The sequence below is a fragment of the Pelophylax lessonae genome, assembly GCF_965119305.1.
Source record: "Pelophylax lessonae genome assembly, chromosome: 4".
In the NCBI taxonomy this organism is placed as follows: Eukaryota; Metazoa; Chordata; class Amphibia; order Anura; family Ranidae; genus Pelophylax; species Pelophylax lessonae.
The window spans coordinates 42,521,543-42,547,164 of record NC_138771.1 but is presented as its reverse complement, the minus strand read 5'-3'; the positions used below and the strand labels follow the sequence as shown (position 1 = coordinate 42,547,164).

General features: G+C 43.1%; 1 protein-coding gene across 2 annotated transcripts in view; it reads left to right on the top strand.

The window, feature by feature from the left end:
• SV2B (synaptic vesicle glycoprotein 2B) overlaps window positions 1-25,622 on the top strand; it is a 277,072-nt gene that overhangs the window by 172,369 nt on the left and 79,081 nt on the right. For both annotated transcript variants that reach the window (XM_082254320.1, XM_082254319.1), the window contains exon 2: window positions 975-1,686. In XM_082254320.1, coding sequence (XP_082110446.1) covers window positions 1,143-1,686 — 544 coding nt within the window. In that variant the 5' untranslated portion in view covers window positions 975-1,142. The remainder of the gene's footprint in view (window positions 1-974; window positions 1,687-25,622) is intronic.

Genomic DNA, 25,622 nt, shown 5'->3' with positions numbered 1-25,622 from the left:
CACTGGTACCACCAAAAGTGTCAAAAATGTCAGTCAAGGGTCCAATCTGTCCGCCGCAATGTCGCAGTCCCGCAAAAAAAATTGCAGATCGCCGCCATTACGCGTTAAAAAAAAAAACACCAAAAATGACATAAATCTTTCCCTTAGTTAGTAAACGCAATAACTTTTGCGCAAACCAATCAAAATACGCTTATTGTGAATTTTTTTACCAAAAATATGTAGCATAAAACAAATTGGCCAAAAATTTAAAAAAAAATTGTTTTTTACATCTTTTTTGGGGGGAATTTCATATAAAAAATGTGAAAAATATTGTTATTTTTTCAAAATAAACGCTCTTTTTTTGTTTATAGCTCAAAAAGTAAAAATCGCACAGGTGATCAAATACCACCAAAAGAAAGCTCTGTTTGTGGGAAAAAAAGGACGTAAATTTAGTTTGGGTACGGCGTCCCATGACCGCGCAATTGTCAGTTAAATTCGCACAGTGCCGAATCGCAAAAAGTGGCCCAGACGTAAGACAGCAAAATGCTCTAGTGGTAAAGTGGTGAAACAAGTCAAATTCACGTATTTAAGATATTTGCGTTAAAAAATACATTTACTGATTTTTATTATACGTATAATGCATTAATTGGTATTTCTTTTTTTTTTTTTTTTTTATATCTGCCTGAAGTTCAGCCGGAAGGGCAGTACAGAACCCAGCTGTTTATTGTGTCACTCTGACTGAATATAATCACATTCTTAATGTAGCTGTTTCCACTTTATACTTCATGTTTGCTAAAAACCCAGTAGCATTGTTCTAGAATTTTTATCATTTGTATTTTAGAAATCTAGGCCATGCTTAAACAATACAATTTCCAACCTTAAATCTGTAATTTAAAGGCATAACAAAAATAAAGCATTGCATTTTATTTTACTGTGCAGTTGCATTTCATTCTCAGATTTATCTAACATAACTGTCCTTTTGTTTGTATTACTAGAATTGGATTACGACAAGCAACATGACTCATAAGAGCACAAGGGACTGTTGCTGTTGACCCTGGTTTTTGGATATTCTTGACCTTTGCTCGAGAGACTCTGTGGAACAATTTTTTCCATTAGGCTTCAAAAAACACTGATATTCTATTAAAAAAAAAATCCAACACAAAATGGAGGATGGCTACAGAAACAATTCAAATTTTTACCAAGGAGCACGAGATATAGCTAGAGAGGTAAAGAGACAGACCAGCAACCAAGCCATGGATGATTACTCAAGGTACCAAGATAATACATATGGAGGATATTCATCAAATGATGGCTATTATCATAGTGGAGATCATGTCAACCAGGATGAGGATGCCCAGAGCGATGCCACAGAGGGTCACGATGAAGATGATGAGATATACGAAGGAGAGTATCAGGGTATACCCCATCCTGATGATATAAGGGCCCAACATAAGGATACAGCCATAAGGGATGAATTTAAAGACCATGCTGATCTTATGGCAGAGCGGATGGAGGATGAAGAGCAATTAGCCTACCAGTATGAAAACATAATTCAGGAATGTGGACATGGGCGTTTCCAGTGGACCCTCTTCTTTGTTTTAGGGCTTGCCTTAATGGCTGATGGGGTGGAAGTCTTTGTTGTTGGATTTGTGCTTCCCAGTGCTGAGAAGGATATGTGTTTGTCACGTTCTAACAAAGGAATGTTGGGTAAGCATCTTCATAGGTTCAGAGATGAGCCAATTTTTCTTTAGATTAGCATAATATTATTTCCTTTTTGTTGTGCATTTTGAGTTAAAGCCCAACTCGAGCTTTGTTTTGTATAAAATATAGAAGGGTTAGACCAGTGGTAGTCAACTTACTTGATATACTGTACAGTCAGTAAAATCCTTATGGAGAGTTATAGTAGATTCAAATGTTACACGGGCAATTTTAATTGAAAAGACCAACCAGCATAGCAATCTCCAGAGGGTGTCAAAAAAGAAGAGATTAACCAAATGTAATAACAAATACTGAATCTAATTGATGGCTTTTGGAAACACAAACAATTCCTATTTATGACAGTTTTATGCCTGGGGATCATTGAGAAATGGTGAAGTGGGTCTAGTCAAAGGACTGTCTGTAGTGCCCCAAAGCATCCAATCACAGTTTAGTTTGACCTGTTTGCTGCTGTAGAGCCTTAAGCCCCGTACACACGAGAAGAAATTCGGCCGGCAAATTTCGTCCGACGACCGATTTTCGGCTTGTTAGTATGGTGCTTCCGACAACCGACTCCGACTTTTCGGCCGAAAAAATCCTGGTGTGCAGGCATTTAAATTTTTGTCCTCCGTCAAAACACGTCCGATTTGCGTCTCATTAGTACAGTTTTCGATGGGGAAAAATCTTATGAGCAAGACTAGGCATGCTCAGAGATGAAAGAACACAAAGAAAGCAATCCAGCACATGACATCACTTCTGAAGTAGAATTCTGTCATACGGGAAAATTTGTGTGCAGTCTAGGCACATTCCAACCAACAGACACCACTCTGGACAAAAGACGGACGACCGGTCGGCGGAAATTCGTTGCGTGTGTACGAGGCTTTATAGAGTGGTTTTACAAATGACACCTTGAAACAGTGGTGGTCATTTTACAAAATACTGTATACAGGGCCTCAAGTGTAGCCCCTGACATTACTAAAGGGTCATACATAATAATCAGTGAATGCAGTGCTACAGAAAGCTGTAAGAGACAGAGAAATAGTCAGAGACTGGAAACATGCTACAGAAGATAGTCAAAGGAGTTGTTGAAAACTGCAGTCATGCTTTAGAAGACATTCATAGACTTGGGTCACTTAGCATTAGAATAATAGGGATCACAGCTATCACAGCGTCCTGAGAAAATCAATGCTTTCACATTTGGCATCCATCTAGCCCCCTTAGAAATGACTTATGCCATATTTGATATTTTGTATAGCACAATCTATTATAAAAAAAAACCTCTTCACGCCGCGCTTCCCAGCTCTTTAAGAAGTTTAAGATGCTGGGAGGCAGGGCATGGCTTGAGATTATGTGCCCGCCGTGATTGTCTGTCATGTGATCAGAAAACTGCCAATCTCATGCAATGCCAAAGGGGCACCAGAGAGTACCGGGGAAAAGGGGAACTGCAGGTGCCCAGGTTGGCCAGTGCGTTAAGATGGCCCTGGTATGCTATTGTAATTCTAAGGGTTGATAGTACATAATTGAATCCTTGGGTTCAGATTAAAAATGTTTGGCCTTAAGGCAGTCCCTGTCCACATCAACTGACTCTTAGCATTCTTAGTATATTGCATACAAGTCATTGACATGTTATTTCATATTTGCTGTATAGAGCCAACCCAGCATTGGCCATCGCCATTTGGTTCTTGCTTCTGTGGACATAAAAACAAAACAAAAAAAAAACAGTCCAGCACATAGCAGAAAACATGTCTATTTACTCATTTACGTTGGTGGATTTTATTGAAGTGCCAAAAAGTGAGGCATAATAGTTTATTACAAGGTACCATGAGAGCAATTCAAGCTTAGCATTGCCATCTGTCATTCCTGGCCTTGCTCTGAACTCCGAAATGAAATATACCCTCTGTAATTGTCCTTGTGTTAAAATGGAAAAACACGACAGCGTCTTTGAAAAAAAACCTGTTGACCCGGAGACTTGTTTACGGCTTGGGGATACAGTGATTGCTTATTCCTTAGGAATTGCATGAAACTAAGCCATGTTGCTGGAGTAAATCTGAAAGTTAACATATTAAAGACCACTCCAGTTTACTGCAAAGGTTGATGTAACATATATAATTCCTGCACTAAGCATTTTGTAATTAAATGTTAATATGAAAGTGACGGTTCCATTTCAACTTTATAATTTTCACACATTGTCAAAAAATTTGATTTTTCTTACTTTCAGTCAAGGAAACAGTGACTGAAACTGTTTTAAGACCCCCAAAAATGTAATATATCAATATATTGCAGATTACCAATTCCTAGATGGTTTGACTTTATTTCCAGAGACAAACCGTTTAACACTGACGGGGGTTCTTACAAGGGTAAGCTTTTTTTAATTTCTGTAAAACCTTACCCAGGGTGACCTTTTTATAACAGAGGCAGGGCTGACACTTAACTGATGGGCTAAGGTTTGGGGTGAACTCAGTTTAGCCTAAACCTACAGGAAATTGTCACATGGCAGCTAGCCATCATTCTGCTGCCACCATAGAGTCCCGCACCCAGTGCCAGGACAGGGTCAACCAGTGCCTGGAGGAGGACCACCACACAGCCGTGCATAACAAAGGGGTGGGGATGTTGGTGACATTATTGACCCAATATGACTACATGGTCATATGTGGTCAATGAAAGTGTCCATATATGTGATCATGTTAGAGCAATGATGCACACCCATCCCTTCGTTCAGTGCAGTTGCAGGGTGGGGAATTCCAATGCTGAAACTGACTGGGATGGTGGTCATGTGACAGTTTCCTGTAGGTTCACACTGAGCTCAGTTTGGCCCAAACCTGAGCTCATCCCTACACTTAACCCGAGTGGATCTCTAAGCCTAATCTCACGCCAAGGCTTTGGTAAGTGGCTAACCATAGGAACCACAACAGACCACATACACGTACATGCCCTATCCTACATTATACTATTAGTCTGCTGCAGGCAGAGAGATGCATTTCCTAAAACTAGGTACATACTGGTATTTCCCCCCCACTGTCCGAATACACAGATCAGCACTGCAGCCGATTGGCTGCAAGCACTGGTTGCAGGAGGTTTTCCAGTAGGACCTTTTGACAGAAGCCTAATGACCGGCTTCTGTCGAACCGGGAGGGTTATAGACAGATTCAAATTTGACCGGTTCATGCTGAACCAGGTGATTCTTGATCAATGTGTACCCAGCTTTATTCTGTCTCTCTTAGTGATCAGGCAGACAGCATATTGCAACATTTTGTCCATTACAAGATAGGGGGCTGAGCTGTGTAAGGAATATATATATATATATATATATATATATATATATATATATGTAGCAGATTTTCCAGGCATTGGGCCTGATGTGGGTCTGCCATGGTTACCGGTGACACCTTCAGCCCATTTAAGCTGAATACCCCAGTGTGAGATTGGAGACAATGACCATTCCGGGCATCTTTGGTTTGTTTTGTTTATTTTATATTGGGGATGGGAGAAGGGAATGAGTGGGATACTCCTCTGCCTCAACTAGGTACAACTGGGACACTTTGAAGAAAAATGCCTGTTAGCGCTGTCTTGACGCCAGCTGAATGCTGACCAACGCTTGCTGGCGCTTGAAAAATATTGACTTGCTGAACTTGTGCTTGAACTTTACTTTTAACTCTGGTTAGCTCAAAAGTCCTGTAAACAGCTCCCTCCAGCCCTTCACTGACTGAGGTAGCTCTTTGTAACTGCTTGTGCTGCTGCAACTCTCAACAATGTACACTTTAACTCTTCAGGGCCCAACCGCTGGCGCCCCCTTTACACTTCAGGGTCCTCTCACTAGGTACCCCCTCTACACTTCAGGGTTCTCTCACTAGGCACCCCCTCTACACTTCAGGGTAAACACTGGCACCCCCTTTTTCCGCTAGCTGGCTCCTGGATCCCTTGGACCTTCACCGGAGCGGTCCCCTCTGCTAGGCAGACCCCCAGGGGCAGTTTACAGTACTCACAAACTTGGAATGCTTTCCTGAAACTGGACCCCCTCTGCTCTGCTGGTCCTTGGCACACCGGATCTCCTCTCTGCAGCTCAGCTCACTCCGTCCCCTCAGGCAAGCCGCCCGAGACACCCGATCCTGCTGACAGGAGGAGAGACAGCCATACTCTCCCTCCTGGGGCTCTGCTTACCGCCAAAGACGCTGTGTCATGTGCTCCCCTCAAACTTATATCTACTCCCAAAATCCTGTGCGGCAGAATCTGCCTTTCTGGGGTAGATACAGGCCTGAATGTGCCACTGATCGAGTTTCCTCCACTGCCCAATGAGAACTCTTCTCATGGAGCCAGTGGGGAGACTCCCCAGTCTCAATAACAACATCAGGGAGACATGATAGCCCAGCTGAAAATCATGGCCCTGCTGTTAGGCAGCCAGGGCCCACTATACTTTGCCTAGCACCTACCTTGTAGGGTGCTTAATATATATATATATATATATATATATATATATATATATATATGTATATATAGCTTTTTTCAGCAGAATGCATTTCCAGCACCTCCAGCGCTGTATGTATGGGGTGGTGGGATGTGCTAGAGCGCCTTTTGTTGTTTCTGGGGGATCTATTATCACTGGTGGGATCTACAGCTGTTGGCTGCTGGTGGAAAGTCTATAAATACTGGCTGCTGGGAGATCTATTGTTACTGAGGAGGTATTTTGTATCGGGGGGGTCTATTGTTGCTGTGGGGGTCTGTTGTTGCTGGGGGAATCTACTTTTGCTGGTTTGGGTCTTTTTTCCTGGCTGCAGGGGATCTATTTTACTGCTTTTTTGTTATCATTAACGAATTCCATACATCCCGGTTACACAAGGGATGCCATCAGTGCTCCCCCTTACATTGGTGTCCCTCATTACATCAGGGCACTTATCAGAGTTCCGTTACATCAGGTCAAAGCAAACACCATAGGCAGCCTCTAGTAGCCTGAATCCTTAATCTGTGCACTGTTAGGATATGTCACCAGCAAGGTTGCTGTTAGAAATCACAGGGCCCCATACAGCCTATCTGACGGGGCCCCCTTCCCCTGTCCGAAAGTGAATGAGAACATAGACTTATCAGTCCCTTTCTCTGTAGCCATAGCTGCACAGTTGAATGAATAGGAATTGATTTGAGGCTTTCTGCTCATTCACAAACTGAAGAATATTAAATACAGGTTACTATGCTTCACTGATGAGTGGACACAGGAGTGATTGGTAATGATCGCTCATTGTGTTTAGTTGGGAAAGGAAGGGGTGGTAAATGACATATTTACCGACCCCTTTCCATGCTCTCCATCTTGAAACATCTCCCTGTGTGCCTACAGCAGCTGCCGGTGGGAGAGGAGGGAAGCTGTCAGCCCTGCGAGGGAAAGGGTCACACAGGGGGCCCTGGACAGCAGATGGAAGGGAAACATGTTCTACAACCAATCTCCCTGCAGTGGAGACAGAGGGGGAAAGAACAGGAGAAGCTGACAGCACTGCAGGGGGAGGCAGAAGAGGATCGGTGTTCGTAATAAGACAGTACAGCTGGACCTTCTGCTCAACAGGTGCCTGAGCCCCCCTATTTTTTTACTGAAGGGACCTGGGCCCAGTACAGGAGGGCTGGCTGTACTACCTTATCAGCAACCCTTGTCACCGGCCCTAGTCCCGGGCCAGATAAAATCTTGTAGTGGGCTGGATGTGGCCCACAGCAGTGGTGTATTTAGGTTTTGTGCTGCCATAGGCCTGACTAAATTTAAATATGACCCACCCCTTCCTGTAAAGGCCACACCCTTTCCTGTTTATGACCCACCCTGTCATCTGTAAACCACAGACCATAACCACAGTCTGTCAGTGCCTATCAGCATAGCTTCATCAGTTCCCATAAGTTCAGCCTCATCAGTGCAGCCTTATCAGTGCCGCCTCTTTACTGCCCATCAGTGCAGCATATCAGTGTGGCCTAATCAGTGGTCACCAGTGCAGCCCCATCAGTGGCCATCAGTGCAGCCTTATCAGTGCCCATTAGTACAGCCTTATGTCAATGGATTAGTTAGATAACTCTTTTAGGATATTTGAACTTGTGTTTGCTGCCACTGATTGTAATTATAGGATTATTTCACTTATTTGTATAATAAATAGGAAGTCCATAGTCATTATACAAATAATGAAATATTTTTTCTTTTGCTGCCCCCCTGCAAAGTGCTGCCCTAGGCCTGGGCCTTGTTGGCCTAGGCCAGGATACAGCACTGGCCCACAGGGCATAGTTTGAGGACTCTTGATCCAGGGATATGTGCTTCCAACTATAGATTAGATCAGGGTTTCTCTTTCTGTCTAAAACTCACTTGCCACTGCCACAGGCACTTGGGAAGCTGTGCAGGCCTCCCGACCGTGTCTTGCCAACCGATTACATCATCGGTTGCTGTGGGCGGGGCGGGCATACAAGTAAGGGCTAAACAATCAATTCAGCCAATCGCTCACTCCGAAGGGGAAGACCAGCGTGCTGCTCTCCTCAGGCAGGGAACTCCAACTAAGATACATATAGAAAAGAGAAGGAGGCGCAACACCTAGTGCATTACCCGTGGTCACCGTATAAAATGTTTTAATAAAAATGCCAAATGCATACTTACAGACAAGAAGAATGTAAAATCGCATTAAAAGATTCCACCACACATGGAATGGAACACGCCCTGTGAATGAGACTGCTAACGCGTTTTGGGAGTCAAGCTCCCTTCATCAGAGCTCGAGCTTGTCTGTGAGTATGCATTTGGCATTTTAATAAAACATTTTATACGGTGACCACGGTTAATGCACTAGGTGTTGCGCCTCCTTCTCTTTCCTATAAAAGTAAGGGCTTGCTGGGATGTGCGAGCCGGGAGACGCTGGCTGGCGCACTTTTCCCCAGGAGAGGCAAAACTGGGCGTAAAGATTGGAGAGAAACCAGGGTGAAGGCTCTTCAGTGGCTGCATTTGAGCTCCTCTGAGCTCCCCGAGGTACAGGATTTTTAACCTTTGAATGGTGATTGCTTTGCTTGTAATATAAATATGAGTGGATAAGATGGAAAAGGACCTGGGGGTCCTAGTGGACAACAGGCTTGGCAGTGGCATGCAATGCCAAGCCGCTGCAAGCAAAGCCAACAGAATACTGGCATGTATAAAAAAATGGGATTCAATCCAGAAATAAAGAGATTATTCTCCCACTTTACAAGACTCTGGTCCGGCCACATCTGGAGTATGCTATCCAGTTCTGGGCACCGGTCCTCAGGAAGGATGTGCTGGAACTGGAGAGAGTCCAGAGAAGGCCAACAAAAATAATTAGGGGAATGGAGGACATCAGCTATGAGGAAAGACTACAAGCACTGAACTTATTCTCTCTGGAGAAGAGACGCTTGAGAGGGGATATGATATCAATGTACAAATACTGTACTGGTGATGACCATAGCATTAGGAACAAACTTTTTAGAGAAAGGAAATACGATAAGACACGCAGTGATAACTGTACTTTTTTTTATATTGTATTCCGCTTTCAAATTTTTTTCTTTTTATTGTTTTCCACTTGCACATCTGCTGCAGTTTGGCCGCAGCGCAGGTGTAATGCAGGAAATCTGCGCTTTTTATGTGCGTTACCTGTGGTTTCCTATAGACTTCTATTATGTCTCTCATTTTTGGTGTGCTTTTAAAAAATGCACCAAAAATGTAGGACATAATAGAAGTTTATGAGAAACCGCAGGTAATGCACATGAAAACCACGGGTATCCTGCACTACACCTGCTCTGCGACCAAACTGCGGCCAAACTGCAGTGAGTCAGTGTGAAAGTGCCCTAATTGTAACAAGTATTATGTAGGTTTTTTTTTTCCCACTTCAAGACCGCAATATGTATATATATGTGGTGGCTTTGAAATGGTTTACCAGGGTTATGGCTGAAGATATCAGCCATAACCTCTGTATTGTTTTTTACACCCGGCAGCTGGCTTTTTCATGAAAACTTTCCAAGCGGCTCATGATCCACTGGGACGCTTTCAGAAACGGTGGCAGTGGATGTCCCCCCTTCTCACCTGCTTACCCGACAAAACAATCCAATGGGTCGGCCAGCTAGTCCCAGAGGCGATGAAAGAGTAGATTCTCTTTGATCATCTCTTTGGCCTTGCCGGAGTGACATCATGACAATATTTCCGGTCTAGGCTGGAAGGAGTAAACTATTTTTTTTTAAAGCAAGAGATCAAAAAATTATTTTTTTGGTCTTTTGCTTTTAAAAGGTAAAGGAGAGATTTGGGGTGTTTCTTAACCCAGATCTCTCCATAAACAGGACCTGTCATCCCTATTTCTATTACAAGGGATGTTTACATTCCTTATAATAAGAATAAAAGTGATAAAAAAAATTATAGGGACAGTGAAAAAAATAAAAAATAAAATAAATAAGACAAAAAAAAATGTATGCACCCCCCTATCCCTCCATGCTTGCCCGCAGAAGCAAATGGATACATACGTCTCCAACTTTCAACACAAACCACACATATAAGACCCAGGATAACAGAGGTAAAACTAAATGCTGAGCCTGGTGTGGTTGTACTGGGAGTCTGGTTAGGGCAGACCCGACTGGAGTTCTCGGTAACCTAGTGCCCCTAATAGACTTACTGGTCAGATCACTAGGTGAAAATAAAGGAAAGAAATCCTAAAAAGAAAACAAATGGAGCCACCACATCTAAGCATCTGTGAGCTGCAATACAGTATCTCGCAAGAGTGAGTAGACCCCTCACATTTTTGTAAATATTTTATTATATCTTTTCATGTGACAACACTGAAGAAATTAAGTATAAGGAAAAAACCAGCGCAAAAACCCTTTTTCATGGGTGAACCATCAACCAGATAATAAATATCAGTATTTGTAAAATGCAATAATAATACATAAATAAGTGATAAAAAAGTGATCTCAAAGACTCAGTGAAACAATAAATATATAAATCATCAAGTAGAAAGGTAAAGTGGCAAGTGCAAGACGTGCTGTAGTGTTCAGATGATCTATAAAGTGATCAAGAAGCTGAATAAATATAAAAAATATATAAAGTGATCCGTGCGGGAAAAGATATATGCAAAAATTATAATATATATAAATTAGTCATCTGAATTGTTTTAGTCGTATTTTAGTTGATGAAATTAACACTGATCCTGACAAGTGCTCCAGTCCCTGCTGCAGAGAATCACCCCCCATACCAGGATATTACCACCTCGATGCTTTGCTGTAGGAATGGGGCATTTGGATGGTGAGCTGTATTAGATTTCCGTCAGATATATTGTTTGGTGTTGAGGCCAAATAATTCAATTTTAGTCTGATTCCTAACTGTGCGATTGACCCTCCCTGCTTTATTTTCTGGAAGCTCCTTCCAGGAACAGGCAGAAACAATCAATCGCTCAGCCTAGGAAAACCTGGCCAGGTCAAAAAAAACATACAACAAACAGGTCCTTGCTCCACTGACTACAATGAAGCCAAAAAAAGGAAATTGAGACTAACAGATACTGGGCGTTGGGTTTGTTGGGTTTTCTCAAATTTGACTACAAAAATGTAAATGCACTTGACAATGGATATAAGTACAATGCTCAAAATTTTTTTAATGAAAACGTTTTAAATCAGTACAGCATCAAGTAAATTAAACTCCTGGGATATTGATCTGGTCAGTTAAGTAGCAGAGGGGGTTCTCAATCAGTTTCAGCTGTTTTTGTGTTAATGAAATTAACAACAGGTGCACTAGATCAGTGGTCCTCAACCCTGGCCTACAGGGCCCACTAACAGGCCAGATTTTAGGTATTACCTTGGGGAGATGCAGACTAGAGTACTGCAATCACTGAGCAGCAAATGATATCACCTGGGATGTATTTCAGTAATTTTGAAAATCTGGTCTGTTAGTGGGCCCTGTAGGCCAGGGTTGAGGACCACTGCACTAGATGGACAACAATGAGACAACCCCCAAAACAGGAATGGTTTTACAGGTGGGGGCCACTTAATTATTTTTCCCTACTCCATTTCTTTTTTACTTTTTTTCACTAGTTTTTCATTTGGCTAGGGTCAGTGTCACTACTGGTAGCATGAGGCCATATCTGGACCCTATAGAGGTTGTACAGGCAGTCCAACTCCTCCAGGATGGCACATCAATACATGCCATTGCCAGATGGTTTACTGTGTCTCCCAGCACAGTCTCAAGAGCATGGATGAGATTCCAGGAGACAGACAGTTACTCTAGGAGAGCTGAACGGGGCCGTAGAAGGCCCTTAACCCATCAGTAGTACCCTATATATGTTCCTTTGTGCACAGAGGAGCAAGATAAGCATTGCCAGAGCCCTACAAAATGACCTCCAGCAGGCCACTGGTGTGAATGTCTCTGACCAAACAATCAGAAACAGACTTCATGAGGGTGGCCTGAGGGCCTGACATCATCTTGTGGGCCCTGTGCTCACTGTCCGGCACTGTGAAGCTTGATTGGCATTTGCCATTGAACACCAAAATTGGCAGATCCGCCACTGGTGCCCTGTGCTTTTCAACGATGAGTGCAGGTTTACCCTGAGCACATGTGACAGACGTGAAAGGGTGTTGAGAAGCCGTGGAGAACGTTATGCTGCCTGTAACATTGTTCAGCATGATCGGTTTGGTGGTGGGTCAGTGATGGTCTGGGGAGACATATCCATGGAGGGAAGCACAGATCTCTACAGGCTAGACAATGGCACCCTGACTACCATTAGGTATGGGGATGAAATCCTTGGACCGATTGTCAAATACCATGCTGGAACAGTGGATCCTGGGTTCTTCCTGGTGCATGACACTGCCCGGCTTAATGTGGCGAGAGTATGCAGCCAGTTCCTGGAGGGTGAAGGAATTGGTACCATTGATTTGTCGCCACGCTCGCTTGACCTAAATCCAATAGAACACCTCTGGGACCCTGTGTTTCGGTCCATCCGATGCCGCCAGGTTGCACTTCTATCTGTTAAGGACCTCAGTGATGCCCTGGTCCAGATCTGGGAGCAAATACCCCAGGGCACCATCCATCGTCTCCTTAGGAGCATGCCCCGATGTTGTCAGGCATCCATACAAGCACGTGGGGGCCATAAAAACTACTGAGTACCATTTTGAGTTGCTGCAATGAAATTTCAGCGAAATGGACTAGCCCGCTACATTTTTTCACTTTGATTTTCGGGGTGTCTTTGAATTCAGCCCTCTGAAGATTGATTAACATTTTAGTTTCCATCAAACAATGTGGCATCCTTTCTTTCCTAACACATTACCCAGACATATCAGTATAGATATCCAGCATGAGATTTTCCCCATTGAGATCTGATATGTTTTCAATGTGTTCCTTTAATTTTTTTGAGCAGTGTATTATACTCACAAGATGACAAATGTATTAAGCACATCACATAGTACAACGTCATCCAATCCACACTGCATCATATCATGTGGTAGAGAAGGTAAAGATCCAATAGGCTAACGCATTTCGAGGACTAACCACTTCCTCAGAGACCAATCCTCAAAACATGTTGTACTATGTGATGTGCTTGATAAATTTGTAATCTTGTGAGTATAATATTTACCACTTTTTATATCAATAATGCAATGGTTTTAGAATAATACACTAGGTCTCTTTCTTTTTGTGGTTCCAGTTATTCCAGGCTCCCCCAGTCTTAAGAGGGCAGCAAGATGAGGTGTATCCATATAAGCCAGAAATATAGCCTACCTACATTATGTGGGCCCACTTCTAAGCGCAGGGGGTTTTTGTGTTTGTGTCTACTTTGAAACAGAGCTGAGGCTGTCAATCACGGCTGTGTGCTGGAGCTCCCTCCCCTGTCACCTTCTTTCTCTTGGTGTCAGGAAAACTTGTCAGAAGTGACTCATGCAGATAGCAGAGGAATGTGACAGCAGACAGAAATGACACTTAGTTCTCCTAATTGAGACAAGAACATACTATAGAGCATGCGTCAAACACAAGGTCTGCGGGTCAAATCTGGCCCTCCAGGCCATTTCATGTGGCCCTCTTACCTCTTCTGCAGCTGCGACATCCCCCCATATCTTCACCCCATCTTATCTCAGCAGTCAGCAGCAGAGAGGAGATCTGCCAGATCCTGCATGCAGCTGCGGAGAGGTTAGTCTCTGCCATCCCCAGTCTAAGCAGTTAGTAGCAGAGAGGAGGTCAGAACTCCTTCTACAGATCCTAGGCATGTAGCACCCTCTTGTCTCCACCTTCCCTGGTCTCAGCATTCAGCAGACTCCGGCAGCTGACTCCGGCCCTTCTCTGGTCCTCCTCCAGGACCCTGTACTTTCTACTTCCCAGCACCGCCTCCAGCTTCTTCCCGGCAGAAGCACATAGAAAGGGGGGTGCACTGTATATAAGAGAGGGTGGAGGACTCTTGACTTCTGATCAGTGCTGGGACAAGGTCATCTAGAGCCCAAGGCGAACATGCCAATGGTGCCCCCCCCAAGACGTAAGAGCATTATTTGTCAGCAAAAATCCCCTCTCCCCCAAAACAAATCAAGCACTAATCTGCATGTTTACCCCCTATGCATAAATTCCCCTTCCAGTACATATCCCCCCCCCCCCCAGCTCAAATCCTCTCATTCCTCATATGCTCCCAGCACAATTTCCTTACCCCCCAAAACAATTCCCTCTTCCTAGCACAAATCCTCCACCCCTAAAATTTCCCCTCGGAGCACAAATCCTCATCCCCACTCCAAATCTTCCCTCCCAGCACAAACCCCCCTCCCCCGTTCCTCCATCCTAGCACAAATTCCCCTCACCCAAATTTCCACTCTAAGCACAAATAATTCCCCCCAAACATCCCTACTAACACAAATTCCCCTCCTAGCCCAAATCCCCTTCCTCCTCTCAACACAAATCCCACCAGATCACCGTTCCTAGCACACCTCCCCAGATTTCCCCTCCTAGAACAATTCCTACCTCCTGCTGCCCCCCCAAATCCCCCCTCTCAACATGAATCCTCTCCCCCTAAACTCCTTGTGGTGCCCCCCCACCTCATATGATACCACAGTGTCCAGGGCAGCCATCCCTCCGCCCCCCCCCCCCTTGTCCCGGCCCTGCTCCTGATGTCAGGGGGTGTGCTCTGGACATCTACTCTTATGGCACTTTTCCACTGCAAGTACCGGCTTGGCTCCACTCGGCCCTGCTTGGTTTGGTTTTCCACTGCATGGTACCGCATGGTACGGTGTTGGAACGGTTCGGTACGGTACGGTTAGGTTTGCTTTTCCACTAAAGTAAAGTGGGTGGGATAACAACGATTCTCTGACCAATCAGTGGCTAGTAGTGACAAACAGTCAAGGCTGCATGAAAAGCATTGTGGAATATGGTACCGCTGCGGCCCTCTTGGAACCACAACCGAGGTGGTACTGTTTAAGCGAGCCGTACCGTTCGGTTCCATGTAGTGGAAAAGCGCCGCCGTACTGTACCATTCCAACACCGTACCATGTAGTACCATGCAGTGGAAAATCGCAAAAGTGAGCCAAACCGCACGGTTCCATGCAGTGGAAAAGCGCCATTAGAGATACAGTGGGCCCTTTAAATGCAACCATAATGCTGATGCAGCCCGAAATTAAATTCAGCTTGACACCCCTGCTATAGAGGGATAGGCTTTGTTCATATTTTATGTCTGAGGTTTACAGCCACTTTAAATCACACTCAAACAGTTCTGCACAAAGCCTATTATTCAGCCTGCCACCAAGAAAATCCTTGCCATGTTTGCCCATCTAGTTAGAACTAGTAGCATATAGGTCACTAATGAAGCACACATTTGCATGATGGAGGATAATCTGGTCATTGTAACCTCAGGCAGCAATTACAGGACAATATTCTTTGTACCAAACTTTTAATTGAACTCCTCCATCTTCGGGCTCATGAAATTATTTTAATGATGGTATCAGTATAAACTTTCTAGTTTAGAGCAATATTCTCAAAGTCATAAAAACCTTCAGGTAGAAAAAAAAAAAAATATGATCTTCCAGATGGCACCAACATAATTTGGAGCAGTCAGGTACACCCTGTCATAACACATTGCTGTAATGAAAGTTGCATTCTTGCAGCATTCTGCTAACAATGTGTCAGAATGGAGATTATTTCATAGTCAGATGCTGGGCAGGCAGAGCTCCCCAGAGACTTTCACTAATGTGCTTTCAGACCACCTCTTGCCTGTTTGTTTGCTTAACAGGATTACATTCTAATGGGCATGTCTAAAATTAGACTTGGCATGCAATTTAAAGGGTTTCTACAGCGCAGACTGCTTGGTGTCTACCAGTATACACAGTCAGCAGTTCTCAGTACACCACCTGCAGTGTACACCCTCTGCGCCCTTCATGGTGTAACTCTCTGTTGCCTGGATCTGGTCTTAATGATCATGTAGCTTGCATGGCACAATGGTGGAGTGCAACTGCCTATACCAAACTATGGCTCTCCAAACTATTCAATACGAAAGCTAAATCGTACAAATATTTATCAGATGCAAAAGAAAAAAAAAACAGTTTTATAAATGAACAAATTAATTTTAAACAAATAAATTAGTTTTGCTTGGAGTTATTTTTTGTATCTATTTTTTTTTTTTTTGTAAAACAGAACCGAGAAACACAATTCAGTAAAGAAAACAGAAATTCCAAATAAAATGTTTCCCATCAGATTCCCCATTAAAATCAGAGTCTCCCCATAACAGCGGGCCAGTCCTGTTTGGAGCACCCTTTACTACAACCCCTGGCAAAAAGTATGGAATCACCACTCTGAAAATGTTAATTGAATTTTTTAATTGTATAGAAGAAAATAATCACACTCATGCCTCAAAACTATTTCTATTTAACATTCCAACCTTTAGGCTTTAAGAAACACTTAAAAAAATAAAAAAAAATAAAGAAAACGGTTGTCAATTGCAACTGTGTTTGCAGACTAAGCAGAGGAATTCTAAGGAAAATATTATGGAATCACCATGTACCCCACGCGTAGCGCCCAATGGGCTTTCTCAAAGGTTCAGGCTAGTGAACTGCATCACGCTTCCTGTTTTTATGCAGCCCTGTTCCCATGCTAACTGCCAAATGGCCATCACCATGATACCAGATCTTATTAACCATTTAATGTGGCAAGGTGGCTCGGCTGCGTGAACCGATGTAACTATACGTCGGTCGCACACGGGGTAGGGGGTGTGCCCTTGCAACCGCCATCCCCACGATGTGCTGATTCAGTTCAGAACCGATCAGTCATTAGGTCCAGGCCATTGTTTGCTTTGCAGGTACGCCCATCAGCTGCAGGACTGATTTGTTTATTCTGACAGCAACAGTGTTTGCTCTCAGCATTTACTAAATCAATGATTGCAGCACTGTAGGAGGTGATTTCACCACCCCAAAATAAAGAAAAGAGCATATATGGCAAAGCATAGGGGATGGGGAGGACACAGAAGGCCGATCTCCCCTATGCTTCGCCATATATTTTTTTACACTTTTCTTGGCAGGGATTTCTTCATCCACATCAATGCTGGGATGCTGGGAGGTCTAATGGTGGACATATCCTCCATTAATTGATGTGAATGGAGGAATCTGTTAGGTTCTCTTTTTTCATTCAGCCCACAGGCCCGAATTCATCACCTGTGACACCACATATGTGCTTTATGCTCTCCAATGTCCACGTGGATTTATTTATGTAGGGCATACAAAACTACCCTTTAAAATTAGAGTGGGGGAACACATAGCGAGCATCACAAAAGGCTGTAAACCTCATAGTGTATCAGAACACTTTTCCAAATACCATGCCAGGGATCCCTCCAAAATGTTATTTTGGGGCATAGATCGGGTATATCCTATTTGGAGAGGGTCAAATAGGGTGAGGGAGCAGGGGCGGACTGACCATTCGGGGATTAGGGCACTGCCCGAGGGCCCAGGGTCAGTAGGGGGCCCATGAGAGGCTACACACTACAGAAAGAAGCTAGGAACCTCCATGCAGGCTATGCTGTGGTAGATATTTAAATGCCCACTCTATGTGGCTGAGCTGCAATTTGTAGGTGAGGCTTTGTGTGGCTTGAGTGTGGACACAGGGGGCCCCATGATCTCTGATTGCCCGGGGGCCCCATGAGTTGTCAGTCCACCCCTGTGAGGGAGATCTCTAAACGAGAAACTAAGTGGATACATACCTTACATACTTTAAAACCAGGGGATATGAATGTGGAACTGGATGTTCATTTTTTCATTAGTGATTATTAAAATTATTTTTTACACGCCCACATACTACCAACTGGTACATTGAAAATCTTCTCTACTTTATCTTTATTTTTATTCTATTTTACTTTATTTTTAAATTGAACCAGTAAAATGTCATTCTTTAGATATTTGTATGGGTTGTTAATTTTATTATTATAGTATTGTACATTAGAATATATCATATTTAAAATATCCTCCCTCGTTGATTATTGAAACTAGGGGATAAGATTTGCACTAAAAAAAAAACACTTCAAACACTCTGTAGGCAGTCGAGTAATGTAAGATTTATTCCGGTCACTGAGGGGTTAACTGAACTGACAGACAACGGGCAGTTGATTTGATCCTTCCATATTGGGATGGTTGTAGGTTAAGGCCAATTTCGCAATGCCTGAGTGATGTGACTTCAGCCACGTAGGGGGCGCACATGCGCAGTAGAGGAAGGATATTTAAATGGAGTTGCCGCACTGTGTAACCCCCTGTGACGAAGTCGGAAGTGACAAAACGCATCAGGGCGTGGTTACACGGCGACCCAGACACCGGAATGTGCAGCTGGCTTTAAATAGTGGTGAGGTAAAGGATCCAGTTTCAACAATAACATATGAGATCCATATTGTGTAACACCTACTTTGCTTTTAAACAATGTTAGCAGCTCTTTTATATATATATATTTTTAACCACTTGCCTTCTGTGCACTTAAACCCCCTTCCCATCCAGACCAATTTTTAGCTTTCAGCGCTCTCACACTTTGACTGACAATTGCGCGGTCATGCTACACTGTACCCATATGAAATTTTTATCATTTTTTTCACACAAATAGAACTTTCTTCTTGTGCTATTTAATCATCTCTGGGTTTTTTATTTTTTACAAAAAAAAAGAAAAAAGACAGAAAATTTTGAAAAAAAAAACTTTTTCTTATTTTCTGCGAGTAAATTTTGAAAATAAATAAATTTTTCTCCTTCACTGATGTGCGCTGATTAGGCGGCACTGATGGGCACTGATAGGCTGCACTGATAGGCACTGATGAGGTGGCACTTATGGGTACTGATGAGGTGCCACTTATGGGCACTGATGAGGAGGTACTAATATGCCGCACTGATGAGCACTGATAGGCGGCACTGATAGACGGCACTGATGAGCACTGATAGGCGGCACTGATGAGCACTGAGAGGTGGCACTGCTGGGCACTGAGAGGTGGCACTGCTTGGCACTGAGAGGTGGCACTGCTGGGCACTGAGAGGCGGCACTGATGGGCGGCACTGATGGGCACTGATAGGCGGCACTGATGGGCACTGGCGGATGGCACTGATGGACACTGACGGGTGGCACTGATGAGCACTGATGGGTGGCACTGATGAGCACTGATGGGCAGCACCATCAGTGCCCACACTCAGTGCCCATAGTGCTGCCAGTCAGTGCTCATCAGTGCCTAGATGAGCAGGCACTGATGGGCACTGACTGGCAGCACTATGGGCACTGATTGTGGGCACTGATGGGGGGCACTGATGGCGGGCACTGTGGGCACTGATGGGGGGCAATTTGTGTATGTTTTTTACCTTTTGTAATCAGGGCACTGGTGATCGGTGCCCTGATTACATTCTTCTGTGTCCCCGGCGGCTGATCGGCTCTCCTCCTTCCTCACACTGCGGTCTCCGTGTGAGGAAGGAGTCCAGGCGATGAGAGATGATCTCATATGTTTACATATGAGATCATCTCTCATTGGACGGTCCGATCACGTGGTGAATGGCCGCTGTGATTGGCCATTCAACACGATCTGTGATCGGCTGTGTCCAAGGGACACGGCCGACACAGATTTTCCCCGATGCGCGCTCGCGGGAGCGCACGGGGAGCCTGTGTCTGGGAGGCCGTTTAAAGACGGCCTCCGGAAAATGTGGGTCCGCGCTGCAGCCGTACATAGGCTATAGCGCGGACCGGAAGTAGTTAAATATGATTAGATTGGTTGGTTACTTTGCCATTGGAAGTTTTCTTTTTTTGTTTCCAGATAATAATTGATCCATCATATTGTGGAGAGTAAGTGCTCTGATATATGCCTTGGAATTGTTTAACCACTTCTGGACCGGAAGGATTTGCCCCCTTAACCACTTCAATACAGGGCACTTTCACCCCCTTCGTGTCCAGGCCAATTTTCAGCTTTTAGCTCTGTTGCATTTTGAATGACAATTGCACGGTCATGCAAAACCGTACCTATACCAAATTTATGTAATTTTTCCCCACAAATAGAGCTTTCTTTTGGTGGTATTTGATCACCGCAAGGTTTTTTCTTTTTTGCTAAACAAATAAAAAAAAGACCAAAAAGTTTGAAAATAAACAAAACGTTTTTTTTGTTTATGTTATACAATTTTGTAAATAGATAAGTTATTTCCTGCACTAATGAGCACTGATGAGGCTGCACTGACAGGCACTGATGAGGTGGCACTAATATGAGGCACTGATAGGCAGCACTGATGTGCACTGATATGTGGCACTGATACAGTAGGTAGCACTGATATGCAGCATTGGTGGGCACTGATATGCGGCACTGCTGGGCACTGATAGGTGGCATTGATGGGCACTGATAGGTGGCACTGATTCACACTGATAGGTGGCACTGATGGGAACTGATAGACGGCACTGATGGGCACTGATAGGTGGCACCGATGGGCACTGATAGGCGGCACTGATGGGCAGCACAGATGGGCACTAATGGGCACTGATAGGTGGCACTTTTGGGCAACTGGTGGGCAGCACTGATGGGGAGGGCACTGGCAGTAGCACTAATTGGGAGGGTACTGATTGCCATCCCTGGTGGCCATGGGGGGCATCCCTGGGGTCATGGGTGGGCATCCCTGGTGGTTCTAGTGGCGAGGGTCTGCACTGGTAATCAATGATCTGATTACCAGTGCAGACCCCCCCCCCCCTGTCAGGAGAGCCGCAGATCGGCTCTCCTCTACTCGTGCCTTTAAGGCACGAACTAAGGAAAGCCGATCAAAGGCTCTTCCTGTGTACTATGTGACCAGCTGTGATTGGACACAGCTGGTTACATGGTAAAGAGCCTACGTCAGTAGAGAGCCTACGTCAGTAGGCTCTTTACTGAGATCGGAGATGCGGTGTGTCAGAGTGACCCCGGGGGCACGCAGAGCGCATTATGCTGCCGCCATCATATTACATCCGATCAGGATAATGCAACCAATTTCCCACCGTCAATCGCCTATAAGGCGGGCGAGAAGTAGTTAATGACCAGGCCATTTTTTGCGTTTCGGCACTGCATTATTTTAACTGACAACTGCGAGGTCGTGCGACACTGTACCTAAATAAAATTGACCTCCTTTTTTCCCCGCAAACAGGACTTTCTTTTGGTGGTATTTGATCACCTCTGCAGTTTTTTGATTATGCCCTATTAACAAAAAAAGAGCGACAATTTTGAAAAAAGGCATTATTTTTCACTTTCTGCTATATAACATTCCCAATAAAAAAATTTAAAAATCAAATTGTTTCATAATTTTTGGCCAATTTGTATTTTGCCACATATTTTTGGTAAAAAAAATCCCAGTAAGTGTATTTTGATTGGTTTGCACATTATCGCCTCTACAAACTAGGGGAAAGATTTATGTCATTTTTATTTTTTTTTTTTTTTACTAGTAATGGCGGCGATCGTCAATTTTTAGCGGGACTGCAGCATTGCGGCGGACAGATCGGACCCCTATCTGACCTTTTTGACACTTTTGGGGGGGGGGGGGACCAGTGACATTACCACAGTAATCAATGCTAAAAATATGCACTGTTACTGTAATAATGACACTGGCAGGGAAGGGGGTTAACACCAGGGGCGATCAAAGGGTTATATGTGTACCCTAGGGGATGCTTTTTAACTGTGTGGGGGCCAGACTTGGTGGATGGAAACAGGGCTCCTGTTTTTTCTGAAATAACAGGAACACAGGAGCCCTGTTACAATCAGTGACAGATGAGCGGTGTGCCGTGTTTACAATGGCACGCCGCCTTCTGTCAGTCCCTGGAGCGATCGCCGGTTTCCCGGCAGCCATCGCGACCACTGGACCCGTTGCTTAGCTGCAGGGCTAAAAAAAAAAAAAAAAAATTCATGCACCCCTGTCCCCCTCCGTTTTGCAAAGGCCAACACAAGCATCAGTCTGGTGTCATATGTAAACAGCAATTGCACCATGCATGTGAGGTATCGCCGCGAACATCAGATTGATAGCAGTAATTCTTGCAGTAGACCTCCTCTGTAAATCTAAATCTAAAGTGGTAACCTGTAAAATCTTATGTAGTTTATCGCAATTTTAAAGCATGTCATGTTTGGTATCTATGTACTCGGCATAAGATCATCTTTTATATTATTATTTACCAAACAATTGGGCAATATATATTGTATTTAGGCATTAAAGTTGAAAAAAATATTTTTTTTCCCAAAAAATCTCTGCGCAAATACTGTGACGAAAAAAATTGCAACACTCGCCATTTTGTTCTGTAGGGCCCCTGATTTAAAAAAATATATAATTTTGGGGGGTTTAAAGTAATTTTCTAGTAAAAAATAATAATTTTTTCATGTAAACAAAAAGTGTCATTAAAGGCTTGGTCTTCAAGTGGTTAGGAGAGTGGGTGATGTGTGGCATAAGCTTCTAATATTGGGCATAAAATGCCAGGACAGTTCAAACATCCCCCAAATGACCCCTTTTTGGAAAGTAGACACCCCAAGCTATTTGTTGAGAGGCATGGTGAGTCCAAGGAATATTTTATATTTTGCAACAAGTTTTGGGAACATTCAATTTTTCTTTTTGTTTTACACAAAGTTGTCACCAAATGATATATTGGTCACGCATGCCATGGGTATATGTGAAATGACTCCCCAAAATACATTCTGCTGCTTCTCTTGAGTATGGGGATACCACATGTGTGAGACTTTTTGGGAGCCTAGCTGTGTACGGGACCCCGAAAACCAATCACCGCCTTCAGGCTTTCTAAGGGCATAAATTGCTGATTTTACTTCCTCACAACCTATTACAGTTTTTGGAGGCCCTGAAATGTCAAAATAGCACAAAACCCCCCAAATGACCCCATTTTGGAAAGTAGACACTCCAAGCTATTTGCTGAGAGACATGGTGGGTCTATGGAATATTTTATATTCTACCATAAGTTTTGAAAAGATGACAAAAATGTTTTTTGTTTTTTAGACAAAGTTGTCATTTAAATGATATATTTCTCAAACACGCCATGGCTATCACATAAATGACACCACAAAATACATTCTTCTGCTTCTCCTGAGTATGGGGATACCACATGTGAGAGACTTTTTGGCAGTGTAGCCGCGTACAGGACTCTGAAAAACAATCACCACCTTCAGGTTTTCTAGGGGCATAAATTGTTCATTTCACTCCTCACTACCATCATGGTTTCAGAGACCATGATATGCCAAGATAGCATAAAACCCCCCAAATTACCCCTTTTTCAGAAAGTAGACACCCCAAGGTTTGTTAAGAGACATGATGAGTATTTTGCAGCTCTCATTTGTTTTGGAAGATAAAGAAAGTATAGGAAAAATGTTTTCTTTCTTTAATTTTCGAAACTTTGTGACAAAAAGTGAGATCTGCAAAAGACTCAAAATGTATCTCAGCAAATATCGAAGGGTGTCTTTTTTCCCGAAAAGGGGTCATATTGGGGGGGGGGGGGGGTGGGGGGTTGTGCTATCTTGGCATTTCATGGCCTCCGAAACTGTGATAGGCGTTGATTGATTTTCAGGGTCCTGTACACAGCTAGACTGCCAAAAAGTCTCACACATGTGGTATCCCCATACTCAGGAGAAGCAGCAAAATTTATTTTGGGGTATAATTCTGCATGAACCCATAGCACGCGTGAGCAATATATAATTTCAATGACAAAAATTTTATTTATTTTCTGTCATTTTCAAACACCTGTGACAAAAAAATAAATATTCAATGGACTCGATATGCCTCTCAGGAAATTCCTTGGGGTGTCTACTTTCCAAAAAGGGATAATTGGGGGGGGGGGGGGTGTTTGTACTGCCATGCCATTTTAGCACTTCAAGAAATTAAATAGGCAGTCAGAAAGTAAAAGCTGCGTGAATTCTATATATACATCATAGTTTCTAGACGCTATAATTTTTGCGCAAACCAATAAATATACGCTCATTGAGATTTTTTTAATCAAATACATGTAGCTAAATACATTTTGGCCTAAATGTATGACAAAAATGTAGTTTATTGGATATTTTTTATAAGAAATAGTAGAAAATTTAATTTTTCTCAAAATTTTTGGTATTTTTTTGTTTATATCACAAAAAATAAATACCACAGTGCCAAATTGCAAAAAATGGCCTGGCCATTAAGGGGATAAAACCTTCCGATCCTTAAGTGGTTAAACTTGATATATATATATATATATATATATATATATATATATAACAAGCTATCCAGGCAGATCATATACCTATATTTATTATCCTACAAGCTGACAACCTTACTGCTAATATGTACAATGCAGGGTTTGTATCGATTTGTGGGCTATCTATACACATGAAGCTGCCTCGATCACAGGCTCTGTATGTATAATGTGTGTACTAGCCCCATCTAGTGGTTATATATAATAGCGTATAGCCCCATGTACTCCATATAAAACTCACATAGCTTCTAAATGAAGCATAAACAATATTAAAAAAGAAATAAAATAAATCTAGATCACTCTTTACTATATGTAACTCCACCACTGGATCCTTCTACTACTAAACTGTGTACATACAACATATTATACCAATTCTGACATATTAAAATAATTTAAAAAGAATAAATACTAGTTACTCCAGACTAACCTATGAATTGCTAATAAAACAGTTCAAATTAAATTTTATGTTAAGCCCTCAAGGGGTAAGTACTGTTGTTTTATGGATCCACCATGATTCTCTCTGGCTAATGTTTTGTAAAATGATGTAACATTTCCATATATTTTTAAACCATGGGAAAACCTTTCCTTCCGTTTTCTTTTTTTCTGAAAAAATTTATATTTTCAGAAAAAAAAAAAAAAAATCATTGCGGAATAGTTTTACAAATGTAAAGTCTTTTGTTACACTGGCACACAATGGGTCTCCAAAAGTGGGTCCAAAGCTTTATTTAGTGATAACATTGTTACAGCAGGCAGCAACGTTTCAGAGCCACGTAGGACCCCTTCATCAGGCATGTGACAGAAAGCTTTGTACCCAATTTTGGAGACCCATGGTGTGCTGGTGACATCTCTCGCTCTGATTGTTCACAGTTTCAGCTGGTGGTTGCCTCAGCACCCATTTTTACATACAGCCACTTTTACAGGAACGCGTGCGTTGGGAATAGTGCATTTGAATTTTTGTTACGCTGGGAACATTAAAATGCAGTGTAAATAAAAGTTTAACGCTTGAAATAAAAGTACAGCTCATTCAGTAAATACACTAGACTTGCTTTTTAGGCTCGGTTCACATATGTCCGGCTGCGGTTAAATTGCGATTTTCAAAAGGAGTCTGGTGCTGTTTCAATCACCGGTTCAGGTGTGGTTCAGTTGCGAATTTTTACTTGAAATCACACCCGAACCAGACTAAAAAACGTACAGACTCTTTTTAAAAACAGACCGCCGCCGGCCCGAACATATGTGAATCGGCTTCAAAGAAAGCCGGGTTGGTTCACATGTCATGCGAATTGAATGCTGTTAAAAACGCATCCAGTATGCATATACTGTATACATTGAAAAACGTGCTAAT